Source organism: Eschscholzia californica, unplaced genomic scaffold, assembly GCF_041429995.1.
Source record: "Eschscholzia californica isolate CP2 unplaced genomic scaffold, dmEscCali1.0.p SCAF_5, whole genome shotgun sequence".
Lineage (NCBI taxonomy): Eukaryota > Viridiplantae > Streptophyta > Magnoliopsida > Ranunculales > Papaveraceae > Eschscholzia > Eschscholzia californica.
The window spans coordinates 45,481,810-45,496,330 of record NW_028238472.1 but is presented as its reverse complement, the minus strand read 5'-3'; the positions used below and the strand labels follow the sequence as shown (position 1 = coordinate 45,496,330).

The 14,521-nt window shown below is 36.6% G+C and overlaps 2 protein-coding genes across 4 annotated transcripts; both read right to left on the bottom strand.

Moving 5' to 3' along the window:
* Positions 1 to 1,485: 1,485 nt before the first annotated feature.
* On the bottom strand, positions 1,486 to 8,079 carry HCF101 (ATP binding protein). The gene is made up of 16 exons (XM_086641198.1): positions 7,812 to 8,079; positions 7,599 to 7,715; positions 6,377 to 6,519; positions 6,249 to 6,299; positions 5,941 to 6,096; positions 5,289 to 5,432; positions 5,067 to 5,209; positions 4,909 to 4,978; positions 4,592 to 4,687; positions 3,884 to 3,973; positions 3,714 to 3,767; positions 3,428 to 3,551; positions 2,715 to 2,839; positions 2,494 to 2,616; positions 1,871 to 1,939; positions 1,486 to 1,733 (listed from the first exon to the last, which is right to left on the bottom strand). Exons 1-16 carry the CDS (start codon positions 7,879 to 7,881, stop codon positions 1,728 to 1,730), a joined length of 1,581 nt encoding a protein of 526 aa, XP_086497324.1. The 5' UTR covers positions 7,882 to 8,079; the 3' UTR covers positions 1,486 to 1,727.
* Positions 8,080 to 9,321: 1,242 nt separating this feature from the next.
* On the bottom strand, positions 9,322 to 14,309 carry LOC147539690 (VIN3-like protein 1). Of its 3 annotated transcripts, none has more exons than XM_086642637.1 (5): positions 14,058 to 14,309; positions 13,329 to 13,387; positions 11,766 to 12,408; positions 10,878 to 11,188; positions 9,322 to 10,748 (listed from the first exon to the last, which is right to left on the bottom strand). In XM_086642637.1, exons 2-5 carry the CDS (start codon positions 13,357 to 13,359, stop codon positions 9,577 to 9,579), a joined length of 2,157 nt encoding a protein of 718 aa, XP_086498763.1. In that variant the 5' UTR covers positions 13,360 to 13,387; positions 14,058 to 14,309; the 3' UTR covers positions 9,322 to 9,576. The 3 variants fall into 3 exon arrangements, with proteins under 3 accessions (XP_086498763.1, XP_086498761.1, XP_086498764.1); XM_086642635.1 differs by having other exon boundaries at positions 13,811 to 14,199; XM_086642638.1 differs by having other exon boundaries at positions 13,753 to 14,082.
* Positions 14,310 to 14,521: the final 212 nt, after the last annotated feature.

Here is a 14,521-nt window from a genome sequence, read left to right as displayed (position 1 = left end):
GAGATTTCTCTTTGACAAGTTTTTTTTTTTCAATGTGTTGAGTCTCTGCACTTAATTTTTAAGTCCAAATTTATCATTTTAGTTCTTATTTTTGTTATTTCAAGTCTCTATTCTATTATGTAATTGAGTTTAAGTCCTTAATTTTATTATCTAGATAGATAATACAATTATGTCTCATTTCAAGTTATATATTTATAATGTAATTAAAAAAACATAATTCATTATTTTTTATGTAATATAATTTCAATGTAATGTTTTTTAATCTAATATATTTGTGATTTTTAATATAATTATCAAGTCGTTTTAATATAATATATTTATAATAATGATTTGTTGTTAAAATAATACATTAAACTAACAAGTTAAAGTGGTTTAGAGGAATGATAATGAATAGTGTTTCGCTGCTAGAGTGGAACTCCGAAAGTAGACCCCAGATTAAGATAAGATGCCAATTTGGAGGGGCATTAGGTGCTTCACCCTTGGAGATGCTCTTAGAAAGGAAAATAGACATCTGGTTTTAAAAATACAAGAAAAATAAATTGCAGGTCTAAAAATAAATGATTTTGACTGACATGTACCGGAAAAGCCCAAAAAAACGTGTCAATAGATATCATTTGTCAATGTGTGAACTACCTTTTTAGTTTGTGATTACATTTTACAATTTGTGAACATTAATAAGTAAAATGTTTTTTTTTTTTTTTTTTTTTTTATGTTTGTAAAGCGTTTCTCTTAGATTTAACATTTTTCATGATTGTCGATTGCGTTTTTAATTATGGTCTATATTTTTCGAATTGTGAAGTATATACAACTCAAAACGTAGACCATAGTAAGGACTATGTAGAACATATGTAAAAAGTAATTGAACGAAACTCTTGTAACTTCATAATTTCAATGGAGAACAAAAACTTCTGGACTTCGCAACACGTTTTTTCTTAAATTTAGATTGCATGTTGGGCTGGTTTTGGGCTTCTCTCACCCAAAAGCTAGTTCAAGAGGCAAGGCTATTCACACACAAACTCAACCCCGACCCTTTCCACCACCCATTTGGCATTATCTCAACAATCCCCCCCTCGCACATGACTCTTAACTTCAATAGTTATTGGACTAAGATTCGTCATATCCAAACTCTGATATAAGTGTTAAGTGGTCTTGGGCCTCTCCCAACCGAAAAACTAGCTCAAGAGGTAAGACTTCTCGTACAGTTATTAACTCAATCCCTGCCCCTTCCCAGTGTGGGATTATCCCAACATTGCATACCCATTAGTAATAAATTTTTGGACTTCTTGGATAATATCTCTCTGTAATTTGGGAATAGGTAAGAAGTATATTTGTTGGGAAGAAAAATGGTTGTTTTTGGAGAGTAAAAATAGACAAAATAAAGAAGGGAATAATAGATAATTATTGAGGAAACCACTACCCTATTTCCACACAAAAAAAATTCTTACCGCATTACCATGGACAAAATTCCAATCACAAATTCACAATAAAAAACAGATCTTCCCTATAAATAAACTCTTTGTTCATGAACCAAATAGGATATGATGAGTTGAATTTGAAGCTTTCATGTTCTAAAATTACACTAAAATGCATTTCATGATATTTAGAATAAACTCATTATGGAATTGTATATACATTATCTCTATATGAACAAAAAAACGAAAAAAGAAGAGAAGGGACAAGAATTCTCACTTCAGAAGCTTCATCTGGTCCTGACTTTAGCTTAAGATTTATGCCTGTATTAGAGAAAGAATTTAAAATGTTTTTATATGAAAATCTATAATAATTTCGTACAACTATCTCGGTTTTAATGGTCTATTAATTTGATATTCACGAACTAATACGTGCAAAGAAGAGAGGAGAACTCTTTCACCTGTGCAGGAGCTGGTTGGGGAACATCAATTAGCCGCTCTATGGTTTGCAACTGGTCATACGGGGCGATCTTCCACAAAAAACACAAGGTATGAGTTGCATATACTAAACAAATTAATCGACGATAAACCTTTTTCTAAATATTAAACCTATATATAGTGAACATTGTTTTTTTTGTTGAGATTATATATAGTGAACATTGAAACGGAAATACTGGGGAAAAGTACGGTATATATTTATTTATTTCTGATTGATTGTTTTGTGTCGAGGGTCAAGATATTAAGACTGCAAATAATTGTAGAACTGCATGACACGGTAGCTGACATACATTCCATGTCAGCTAGTAGGACCAACTCAAAATTAATTGACAATGAGCAGAGAAGACCTAGATACTCTTGATTACTAGATCACCTTTCTCTTATGTGAGACTATTTTCACTGTATCTGTTATTCTTTTTTCTAAGTCAAATCTGAAATTTGATTCGAGGTCAAAATAGACTGGCTAACAGCCTAGGTGCATTTTTGATTCATATTCTTAAGTGCATCTTTTTTCCTTGGAAAACAAACTGTATCGATGACAGTCTAGTTGCTAGTCCCCACAGACGATCATTTATAATAAAATTACCTGACTAAATCCATCAGGCCACGTTATGGAAACAGCATAGTTCCCCATTGGACGAATATCTTGAGGTTCAATATCTTCAGGAACATCATTATATTGCAATTTTTGTTCCCCAGTCCATTCATCCTGTATTTTCAAGAATGATCCATTCATTAACATATATGAAAACAATGAAGTCAGGAACATCACTCAGATAGATGTATACAGTGATAAGAACTACATACAACACTTTGAGCAGATCGATCGTTCCGTCTAACTGTAGCAGGATTCAGAAGGAACTCTTCCTCAGAATTTGGCACCTTTACTCTTATTGCTTTAACGGATTTATCATATGTTACTGCTGTTGATACTGAAACACATAAAAAGAGCTTGACTAGTTTAATACATTCGTCGACTATTAAGTTTGTAGGCAACCAACTCAAAACCAATTGGCACGATTGAAGAGCTACCAAATATTATATTCTTATTGGTCACGTCGAACTATACTCACCCGCACCTTCACATGTAGCCTTTTTTTCGCGACCAGGTGACGTGGATCACGTGAAGCTGTTGAGGCCTCATGTGTGAGCCTAACTCTGGTATTGTATTAGGTTGCAGATATCAAAACCCAAACCATTTGGGGGTGAGTGGAGAGGCCATAGATATTTTATTCTTGGTCATGAGACTTTCCTTTGTCTATGTGGGACTATTCTCATATCTATCAGTAGTCTTAATGAAAGCAATCACAATGGGGTCCCTCAAAACTAATTGACATACATCAATGTGATTCTATCATAATAACCTATATTTTTTATCATCTGGGGGTGGTGTTGGATGTCTGCTGTGTGTATGTACAGACAGATAGTTGTTATTTCTTTTTTCTTTTTGCTGTCTTTTGGTTTTCCAAAATATTGACTTTTCCGAAACAAAATTAAATAATAAATAAAGGCAGAATTACCTTGTTGGCGAATTTTCGCACATTGTTGAACAACACAAACTCCGAGATTTTGGAATATCTTTGCAACTTCTCCTTGAGGGTCGGATGTTACTTCAGGCATCCCACTATCTCCTGAAGCGGATAGCTACAATTACGAAGGTTTACAATGAACATATGAACCTTCGAGAAACATCCTCTATACACACACACATTGTGTGTATATATATATATATATATATATATTAAGCGCAGGTGATAAGTACATTTGTACGATTAATATGTAAAGAAGATTTAGTATGAAACATACAGTTGGTCTGATGGGCATATCAAAGAGATGAGGGATTCCAAATTGTTTGACAACCTACAAAGATAATTCAGAGAAAGAAAATAGTTCATGAAGTATCCAAACACATAAATCATAATTTGATATGATTCTGATGTGAAAAGAAATTGCTTGGTTTGAGATAATTTGCATGCCTGAGATCCTGAACCTCTACCAAATGGATAGTATCGTTTTCCATCAGCGTCAAAATGGCACATGTTTTCAACTACAGCTATACATGGAACCTGAAGAAGAAAAAAGAAGAACAAACAAAGTATTCTCACAAACCACAGTTATTGCACAAATTTATTTTCCAATAATGTCTTCGGTTATCGTATTATATTATTTGAGCCATGAGCAGGGCGGAACCAATAGAAGGGTTCTGAGCCTTGAGTAGAGCTGAAAGGCCCAAAACCACTAGTAGGCTTTTGAGTGTTGAGAACAAGGAATGAAATTTCAGTAGGCATGGAAGTGGCCGAAATATTTCGAAATTTAATTCCTTAGTCGAGAAGGGCCGAAACCAATAGTAGCTTTTGAGCCTTGAGCAGGGCAAAAACCACTAGTTGGGTGATTGTATAGTACTGTCTGAGGTTTGAGCAGGAAACCACTAGCAGGCTTTGAGCCTTGAGCATGGTCGAAACCGCTGGTAGGCTAACCCTGCATATGCTACTTTTTATTTGGAAAGGCTCAACAGGTAAAATTTTGCTCCGGTTTATACTGATTAGCCCGGTCAATCTATCTACCAGAGTAGTCTACATAAACCAGAACCGAACCAATGGCTCGATAGTTCTCCTTCCACCCCTGACCTCGAGTGATTTGAATATACAAATAAAACTTGGGTGGTCATCAAAAAGCATGCACACCTTAAGCTTTGAAAACATACGGACTCCTTTTGCAACATCAATGAACGCTAGCTTCTGAGGAGTGGTAACAATGACAGCAGCCGTTAAGGGAACTACCTGTTAAATATGCCAAACTCAAGTCAGAATAAGAAGATTGAATAGAAAAAATGTCTTGATTTCCAAAGAGTAAATGAGAACAGGGTTTACATAATTTGAGTGTTTTACTCTAAGAGAAAGCTAAAAGAACTATTCTCGAATCTTGAAGTATGAACGTAGATTGAAGGGTATCAATGCTTTAAATCAGAGAATTTCACAATATGAGAAAACGTAAGAAACACCTGACATAAAGTAAGCTGAATATCTCCAGTTCCTGGAGGCATATCAATAACAAGGTAATCCAACTCTCCCCTGCATATTTGACAATCATCAGGATTCTTGTAACTTCACTTCAGTTATCAGATTTCACAAAATAATAAAATAACGACTGGTAACTCACCACTCTGTAGTAGTCAGTAGTTGGTTGATAACCCCTGAAACCATTGGACCTCGCATTATAGCACGTCCTTGTCCAGCAAACCCAAACGAAACTAACTTGACGCCCAAGTATTCAGTCGGAATTATGGTTTTCTTCTCTGGATTCTATAAGAAACTTGTTCAGGATCATAATTGAAACTTCTGTTTACTGCATTTGATATCAATTAAGCACATATACCATTACCATTTCTAGTAGCCGGTTTTCAGGGGAGACCATAGTCGGTAAACTTGGACCATAAATGTCTGCGTCAAAGATGCCAACTCTAGCACCCATATCGGCCAAAGTATATGCAAGGTTTACAGCAACAGTTGATTTTCCAACGCCACCCTGAAAAGCTTAGAGTAAGAACTAGGAGAAGGCTACACATTAGCCATGAATGTTTTCGAGATACAGAGCATAGTGAGGCGAGGGATTTAAGAATTGGGCATATGTGATGAACATGAAGATACTAGTGAGTGTAACAATAGTCCCACATGTCATGACCAAGTAATCATATCCTTGATTCTCCACTCATTGCCGATCAGGTTTGAGTTTGGCGCACACAAACTTGATATGGTGGTTGTGGAGCTAAGCCCACACGTAATTGCACGTGCTCCACATTTACCAGCAAAAGGCAGGAGTTAGGCCCAAAGCAATAAAGCATGCCACACACGAGGGTGTGAACGAATAGTCCGACGTGAACAAAGGAAGACTGGTGACCAACATACCAAGTAACAATGGCCTAGATGTTTCCGCTCCTAATTGGTTTTGAGTTGGACGCCCACAACCTTAGTAGCGAGAACTCAATAGTACAAAAATTAGTGCTTGTGATACAAAAAAGTTTTACAACATCTACCTTGCAACTAGAAACAGCGACGATATTTGATATAGTTCGCAGCCCCATCGGGAGTTGCTCGGCATAAATAGGTTTTGCAGGTTGTGCCGACATTGTGACATCGACTTTCCGAACCCAAGGAAGAGCTGCTACCACCTCATTTGCCTGCTTCTCAAACTAGAAATGCACAAGAGATGGTTAATAGTCTCTAAAAATGAAATCAAATATAAATTACAGATTTACCAAGAGGATTATAGGGGAAAAAAGTTTCAACAGTCGAAACGAAAGATTTTCTACAGCCAAAGAAATGGTTATTGTGATGTACTTACCAAGTCTTTTATTGGACATGCAGGTGTAGTGAGCTCCAACCGAAACGAAACCTGAGACAAAGAAACTAGGAAACTTTTGATAAGAAACATATGATGGAAAGTATGTCCTACAAATTGTTTGTAATTACCTCTCCAGTTGCTTCATTGATATCCATGTCTTTCACAAACCCACATGAGACAATGTCTGTTCCAAAGTCTGGATCAATGATCTGTGACAAGGCTGTTAATACATCTTTCTCGGCCGTGCCTGTTGATGTTGATGAACCGTTCGCTTCGAAAGAAGAAGTAATACATTAGAGAAAAGTGAAGAAATATATGAAGCAACCTGATACCGAACCATCAAAAGACACGGTAGCTAAAATAGCAACCTTTGACCTGAGCTCACTTATCATTTCTTGTTGTTTCTGCTACAAATCATACCATGCGAATAATTTTCATTTTTACTAGCTTGTTTAAAGTACCAAAACCGTGATTTTTACCGATTCATCAACAACCTAACACAAGAATAGCTCGGATCCACTACTATCAAATACTTGTAAGTTCTAAAAGAAAACTATCCTTCCACAAATGTTTCATGTTTGCACTAATGCACTGTAAGGCCCAAGTTGTGCTAAAATTAATTGGTTTTGTGTCCTCAACTAGAACGTATTCCTATTTATCTCACATTGAATTAGCAAAAAAGGGTATGTGAAATTTCAGTGATTTTAAAACGAAAAATATTCACACTTTCTTTGCCCAAGTTCCTTGCTTTCTAAAGAATATAGTTCACCTAAATATACAACTCAGAGGGGCTTAATAATTTTCAAGGAATGCCACCCAGAACCAGAAAGTCTAAACTTCTTCTTCATGATATCTTGAGTAGTTGTTAAGTGTGTGGTCATCGAACTCAATACATTTTGGAAATGGGTGGAGAGGACCGAGATATTTATTATTGGGTACGAATGTATTATTTATCCATGTGGTACTATTCTCACACACCGACTAGCTTTGTTAAGTTTATGGCCGTCCAACTCAAAGCCAATGGGAATTCAGGCAAGGGTACTCCATGTGGGACTATTCTCATAATAGTAGTGCAGCAAATGTTTGTACAAATCACCATCGACGAACCTAATGTTGATTCTTAATCTACCTTCAAGAATAATAATAATAATAATTCATAAAGGTATATCACATAGGAATTGAAGAACTAACTTTCATTTATCAGTCATAATTTCACCATTATCTATTTATCTTTATAGCTTGGTGTTCACCAAGCAAGAACTGAAAACCAAAAAATAATCACTACCCACATTAAGAGTGATTAATTAAGCTTGAAATTATACTAGGTTAGGCTTTGGAAGTGAAAGTTACCTTCAATAGAAGTTGCTCTTGTTAAAATTGAGCTTGAGACTGAGCTACTAAGTAAGAGGCTGTTAAATCTTTCATGTTTTTGGGACACAAGAGAAGATTTCTTGGGTAAGAAAAATCCTAATTTGCAAACAAAAAAACAAATTAGAAAAGAACCCAAGAAAGTGGGAAATTCAAAAATTTAAGTGTATAGAAAGATGATTATATATATAGTACCTCCATTAGTAGGTGATCTTGAGATAAGAAATTGCAATTTAGGAGAAGATGGAACTTGTAGAATTTGCATTTTAGAGAGAGAGAGAAAGAGAGAGAGAGAGAGAATTGGAGAGATGGAAAGGTTTTAGTGGGAAGAGTTTTTGAACCTCAAGTTTGAGTCTGACGTCAGGATAATATGACATGTTCATCCACAAGCCAATCTTCTTAGAGACAAATGGTAACCCCTTAGATGCTGTTATTGACCGTTAATAAAGTTTTTTATCCGTCTAAATAATGAAAAATGCTAAACGGCCCCAAAAGATGGGACGACTATAGGTCGGGTCGGCCATAGATCGAAAACCGATCTGGTAAGCTCCCATCGGGCAGGCCTTGGTGAGAGAGAAACATCCCCTCCAATGAGAACCGTCCACATGGGCTATCTGCTTGTGGTCCGCCTATTTTTCGGGTCGTTTAGCTTGATTAATGATTAATAAAGAATTGGTATTTGTGAATATCTCCTACTACTGGGTAGTGGTGTTTGTCGGACCGATCCGACTCATAATGGTCCCATCTATGGTTGCCCCGCCCCCAAACTGGCCCGTTTAAGGCGTCTCCTCGCCCCATCCAATACTCGAGTCAAGCCAACCGAGTAATATTCCAGTCCCATACTGGACTTCACTTTGAACCTGGCATGCCTGTCTGACGTGACTGGACAGTGAGCTTGAGTTGAGGCAAAGCCTAGTGTGTCGGCCCGACCAACCCGTCAATTTTTTCCCAGACACTTATAATATTAAAAACGATTTATGTATTTATAAGTTCATGTCTCTTTGTTTTTCCGATTTATGTATTTATAAGTTCATGTCTCTTTGTTTTTCCTTTAATTTGGATGAGATGTTCGATACGAAATTTAGTGATATCCAGAGACAAGTTTCTCTTGTGAATAATTGTACTCGTTTCACTTTTCTTTCATTTCTCTTTCTATAACAAAATTTAACGAAGAAACTTGAAGTTTTAAAGAAGAAAGTTGGAGTTTTAAAGAAGAAACTGAAAGTTTCTAACTTATTTTTTTTTTTTTAAATTTACTAACGGACCGGTTCAGTGCCCCGGCAGCCAGGGCGACCTTGCACGGTCTGACTAGGCCTGCCCCACGGGCAGAGCCAGCCTGGTGTTTAGCAGAACCAACCCGGTACTAGACTAGGATATGGCTCACTGGACCAGCCCGGACCAACAGTATTTCAACCTGGGCTTGGTAGGCCCTGGTTAACGCCCAGACCATCCCCATAAGCACCACTTCTATCTGTAGACTTACTGTTTTACTCTGTCTCTGAGTCAAACTCGAAGTGATTGTATCAGATCCTGTCTATCCAGGTTACCACAAATTTTTACTTTGAGACCATACGTGTCAACATAAAGTGAAAAAAAAAAGAAATACTTGTTTTCGGTAGAATCCTAGCTCCACAGATTCAATTATGCACAAACAAAAAGTTCCCAAGATGAAAAAGTGAACAAGGTTGTACAAGACTAATCTCAATTGAAGTAAAATGATCTGCATTAATAAACTTATCATCAATGTAAAATCAGTTCGTCTAAAAATCAAATAAAATACCTTAGATCCTAACATGTACTTATATTAGGTTACTTGTTCCCAGAGCTGGCCCTGAAAAATCATTCCCAAGCCGAATAAGAAAATCCCTGTACAAAGTTCCCATAGTCATAACTAATACTGGAACTCTGGAAGAAAAATATTTTGGCTAAAAATAGCAACAACGATCGATGTCTGCTCAATTTAGTGCCAAAGCTTACTGCAAATACCGATTCGTTGTCGTTTGCTGCATACAATTTCTAAGAAGGAATCTATCAGCTGCCCTGCTAAACTACTTGGATCATCAATCAGTGTTTGAATAAATGTGTTAACAACTCTTCGTTCTTCCTCTGTCGATCTTAAGCTAAACCATGAAAGAAATTTCATTCTGAATTCCTTTTCGATATGCCCTCCACATTCAAGCCACCTTATGATCTTCACACAATACTCATAACTTTCGTCCAATTTACGAGACCCATTTGAGATTCGTAAAGGCGAACCATTCATTAGAGTACTATCAGAGTCTTCGTTACTAGTCGTTCCATTTTTCTTTCCTATTTCTGTTCGAGATTCAACGACTGGGACTTCCGTTATTGGTTTTACTGACCATGTTTGTGAGTTACCACTTCCATTTGATCTTACTAGACTGTTACTTTCTATCCCTTGATAAATCACATCATCAACTTGCGCTGAGTTGCACCCGATGTCTTCATCTACCAAGTCTTCAATAGGAGTTATATCAGCATTTAGATCAGGAACCATTGCCACATTTAGATCGAGTTCACGTGCAACAAATGGACGGTGTTGATCTTTGTCGGCTGTTTTGGGTTTCATGGAAGGTATCCTCTCAAAGCATTCTTCTATATCATCACTGCAATATTCATCTAAGTAACCTTGTTCTTGTGCCCAAGCAAGATGTAAAATTCTTCCTAGATCTCGAACCTTGAAATGAGAAGAATCAATAGCTTCTTTAAATTTCATATATCCTTTGGGACTAGAACTTCCTTCAACGCCTGAACTTTCATTCTTACGTTCTTCCATGGGTGGAGGTGAACTAGAATTCTTGAGTATTTCGATACTCTTGGTGAAACACTTGGATTCGGAATGACCCCAGTCTCCTGAATCTGTATATGAGATTATTCTGAAGGTGTATTCTGTGCAAGGTTGCAGATTTGATATCAGAACCCTCCTTTGAGTTTTCGGGAAAATGCTAATAGGTTCTCTATGGAAGGACTCCTCTCTAGTTTTGAAATACCATAACTTGTAACCTCTGATATCATCTGATGATGAAGAAGAGATTTCTTTCAAGACAATTATGAGAGATGAAGATGCCACTTCTTCAAATTGGAATCTGCAAGCAGCAGGAAGTGAATCCTCTGGCATGGAAACAAAAAACAGTTTTAATCTCTGGAATTAAAAGGGCAGCAAGAAAGGAAGGTATAAGAAATTACTAGCAAGCAAGCGAATGAAAAAAAACAGAATTAAGAAAGGTTTTCATAAATCACCTCTTTGCAAGGGATTGGTGTTTGAAAACGTTTTTAGCAATGAATCGGCTTTCTCAATTGCAAGAGAGCAAAGTTTATGCACATCAGCAGAGACTGAAAGCCTACTAACAATTCCACGGGCCATTTTTGCCGATACTCCATCAAGGAGACCAACCTCACTTTCAAGTTTGGCCTTAGCATCTCCTACTATTTTATGCAATTCTTTAAACCTCAAAGTTCCATCAAAGAGCCTATAACTCAATGATATCCTATGACAGAGAATATCTACTCGCCGAGCATCTTTTGCTATCACCAACTGCTTCTTCCAACATCTGCAGTAAATTTAAACCCAAATAATAGAGAAAACATAAGAAGTCGACAGTCTATAGACTCTATACTACCAAAGTTGGAATTACTTTTCCACATTAATGTCCAAATCTCAACAGTGGAGAAAAAGCTTTACAGACCAAGGCGCAATTTTGTTGCATGTTTTTAATATCGGTAAAAATAACCCGACTGCGGTATTGATCTGATACGGTAAACTAAACCATCATTCTCGCTGTTAAAACCATCTAAGGTGATTTTTGTTTTTTTATTGTCTGAACCTCAATCGCTGAGCCTGACTTGTCTTAATCTTAGCAGACTGAGTCTGACTTGTTTTAGTCATGGGCACATTAGTAATTTCAGGTTATTTTAGACAATGGGCTCTTACTTCAGACTTATTCCATGTCTAGCTTAAATGCAACCTAAACAGCCAGAGTCAGATGAAAAGCAAACATTCTAAACTCTATCTCGAATCAATAAGTCCGCCACAATAGAAGGTCAATCTTTTCCCCTCCAATAGCGAGAATCTACGGTGAAGTAATTATTATGGTCTTTTAATAATGAAATTGGAATCAAATTACTCACTCAAGTATCCCTGAGACTTTTCCACAAGAAGCACAACAATAACTACCATCTAGCTGCATCAATTGCCCAAGATCCACAACTCCTACCTTTCGGCGTTGAAGTGCACATTCAATGTGGCAAGATAATCCACATGAATCCCCTGCAGAAGATTCAGATGCACAAACCAACCAAAGACTAGGATCCTTGTTATCATCGAACAAGTGACAGATGCAACACGAACACCTCTTGCAGAATGTGTTGTCAGAAGTTAAAATGGCCCTACATGCAGAATTTTTACACATCCAAGTATTTGCGCAACCAACATCTGAAGAGAGCTCACTAGGCGTCAGTAGTCTAACAGGATTCTCTCTCTTCCTTTGTTGCTTCTTAGGAACTTGATGGTCGGTCGACATTGACTGACTCAAAGTTTTTCTGCCTTCCTGATTTTTACCTTTATTACTTGTTTTTGGAGGTTTCTCTGAACTTTTAAACTTGGAAGAGACAGACTGTTTCTTTTCTTTATCAAAGCACGTGCGGAGTAGTTTCTTTGAACCAGTTTTGATATATTCTTGGAAGACATCTACACCTTTTGAAGCATCATTTTGGCATCCTCTTGCCTCTGGGGTGCTTTGACTACTAGAAGAAGGAGTTTGCACTCCAAACACTAACCCAGAGAAATAAGAAACTACTTAGTAATGGGATAAATTTTAGATAGTACATTAGGAAAATCTCTACTCACCAACAAACAATAAAAAAAAACTAGTAAATTCAATGAGAAGTAAGGATACTGTAAAATAGCAGAGGCAGAAAATTTCAAAGGAACAAAATCTACTCCTAAGTTCTAACACAAGATACACTAAAATCCCGCATAACTGGTCAAACACCAATAAAAGTAAATGTCTAAATTTTATGCACTTGTAGATGTTAAAGATAGAATTAGCAAGACAAGGGCAACGTAGCATAAGTTTTTTTGATCCATCTCTAATTCGGTAATTCCAGCGACCCAATCATGTAGACTTCTACCTTTCATAGGTTCCTAATCTTCTTGAGACATTATTATGTCTCAAAGTTCCATATTGTGTAATATCATGCAATGTCAAGCTTGTAGATGTGATGATGCCAAGCTGTACTCTAATAGCAACACCACTTTATCGTTTCGGAAACATAATTTGAAAAAGAAGAAGGGAAGTAACTGAAAAAGAAGCACAAGACAAATCATTTGCAGGCTTTGTGTCTAAACAGAAGTTAAGCAAGTAAATATACCAAGCCAAACTCATGGTTCAACGAGATATTATACTATCGAGAAACAACCAAGTTCAGTATATGCTTCTTTAGACTATTTATCCTAAACAGACTTTTACCTCCAGAAACTAATAGTGTCACATAAACCAAAAAAAACACCCCAAAATTGAGTCCTTCTTGGGAAGATTAAGAGCGAGATACCTCAATTTATGTCGAGAAACATATTAACCATATAATAAGATACAGACAATTCAGAATCTTAAAAGAGCTTTTGAATATCAGTAAATCAATCGGGAGACACGAAAAAAGCATAACGAAACAGAAGACAAAACCTAACCATACCTTTAGCAAGAGCTCTATCTTCGGAATCCATTCTCTAGAGGGTATTCAAGCTACCATTCCTGTGACAATATTTCATTATCAAGATCTATAAAGCCGAATAGAAGTCAGTGACTCTGGGTTTGCATGTCTTATATAACAAAAAGGCAATCCAAGAATGATCATTTTCATAGTTCTAAGCTAACAACTACCCCAAGTTTCTGCTGAATTGAAGCTCAAACAATGAATTTCTTCCTAACAATGCTAAAAATCGATTTCGATAAAAAGTTAAAAAAGGAATCAAATAAAGCAAAATCAGAATATATCAAGAACATCGTAATCATCACCAACATTATCATACTAGTACAGCAAAAAAGATGAGTAAATCAAGTTAAGCAATTTCAGGAAAAATGAAGAAATAGAAAAATGGATCTACAGAGATGAAAACCTAAATAAAGAAGTTGTAAGAAAGAAGGGGATCGATGAGAAGAACGTTACGTACGTACCCTGTAAAATGCAACAGGGGAAAGAATAACGAAATTGAAGGTTTAGGAATAAACAAAACCCTAGAAATATATATATATATATATACACCTAAGTTTAAGAACGTTTTTTTTTAAGGTAAGATTTCTACTTGATTGTTATGAGCGTCGAGGGGAAGAAAAGAAATGAAAATATTTTTTTTAGAGAGAGAGAAAAGGGAAATGTGGGGGTTTATAGGTAGGTGGTGAACAACTGAAAAGGTCGTCTTACTTTGTTAGTCGCTGCTCCATCGAATAGAGAGAATCCTAGAGAAAGAAAGTAGAGAGACAAAAAGAAGAGAGACGTGGATGGTTTCAATTGCAACCATTTATTTTATTTTTTTAACTAATTATGATTGATAAGTGATTAAATCACAATGTTACATGGATGATCATAATTATTTCTCTCCTCTGAAAATTTCATGAGAGTTACATACCTTTAAATGCAAAGTGCCTCATGAAGAGAAAGAAATGAGACTAGACACCGACTCAATAAATGACCCTAAAGGTCGAAAAATGAAAGGATCGTAAAGATCACAGATGAAATGACCCTAAAGGTCAACAAAAAACAGGAAAATATCAAAAGAGCCGCCGTCGCCGTCACCGGAAAACCGCCTCTTTGACCGGAAAACCGCCTCCGTGACCGAAAAACCGTCGTCGTCACCGCCATGGAGCACACCACGTACAACTCCAAAT

Excerpts from the sequence above, each read along its gene's own strand:
- HCF101 (XM_086641198.1), bottom strand. The coding sequence starts at position 7,881 with ATGCAAATTCTACAAGTTCCATCTTCTCCTAAATTGCAATTTCTTATC. Across the intron at positions 5,433-5,940 it reads TCGCTGTTTCTAGTTGCAAG|GGTGGCGTTGGAAAATCAAC; the intron begins GTAGATGTTGTA and ends TAAGCTTTTCAG. Across the intron at positions 2,840-3,427 it reads TGCGAAAATTCGCCAACAAG|TATCAACAGCAGTAACATAT; the intron begins GTAATTCTGCCT and ends TATGTGTTTCAG.
- LOC147539690 (XM_086642637.1), bottom strand. The coding sequence starts at position 13,359 with ATGGATTCCGAAGATAGAGCTCTTGCTAAAG. Across the intron at positions 12,409-13,328 it reads AGATAGAGCTCTTGCTAAAG|TGTTTGGAGTGCAAACTCCT; the intron begins GTATGGTTAGGT and ends TCTCTGGGTTAG. Across the intron at positions 10,749-10,877 it reads CACCAATCCCTTGCAAAGAG|AGGATTCACTTCCTGCTGCT; the intron begins GTGATTTATGAA and ends TTTCCATGCCAG.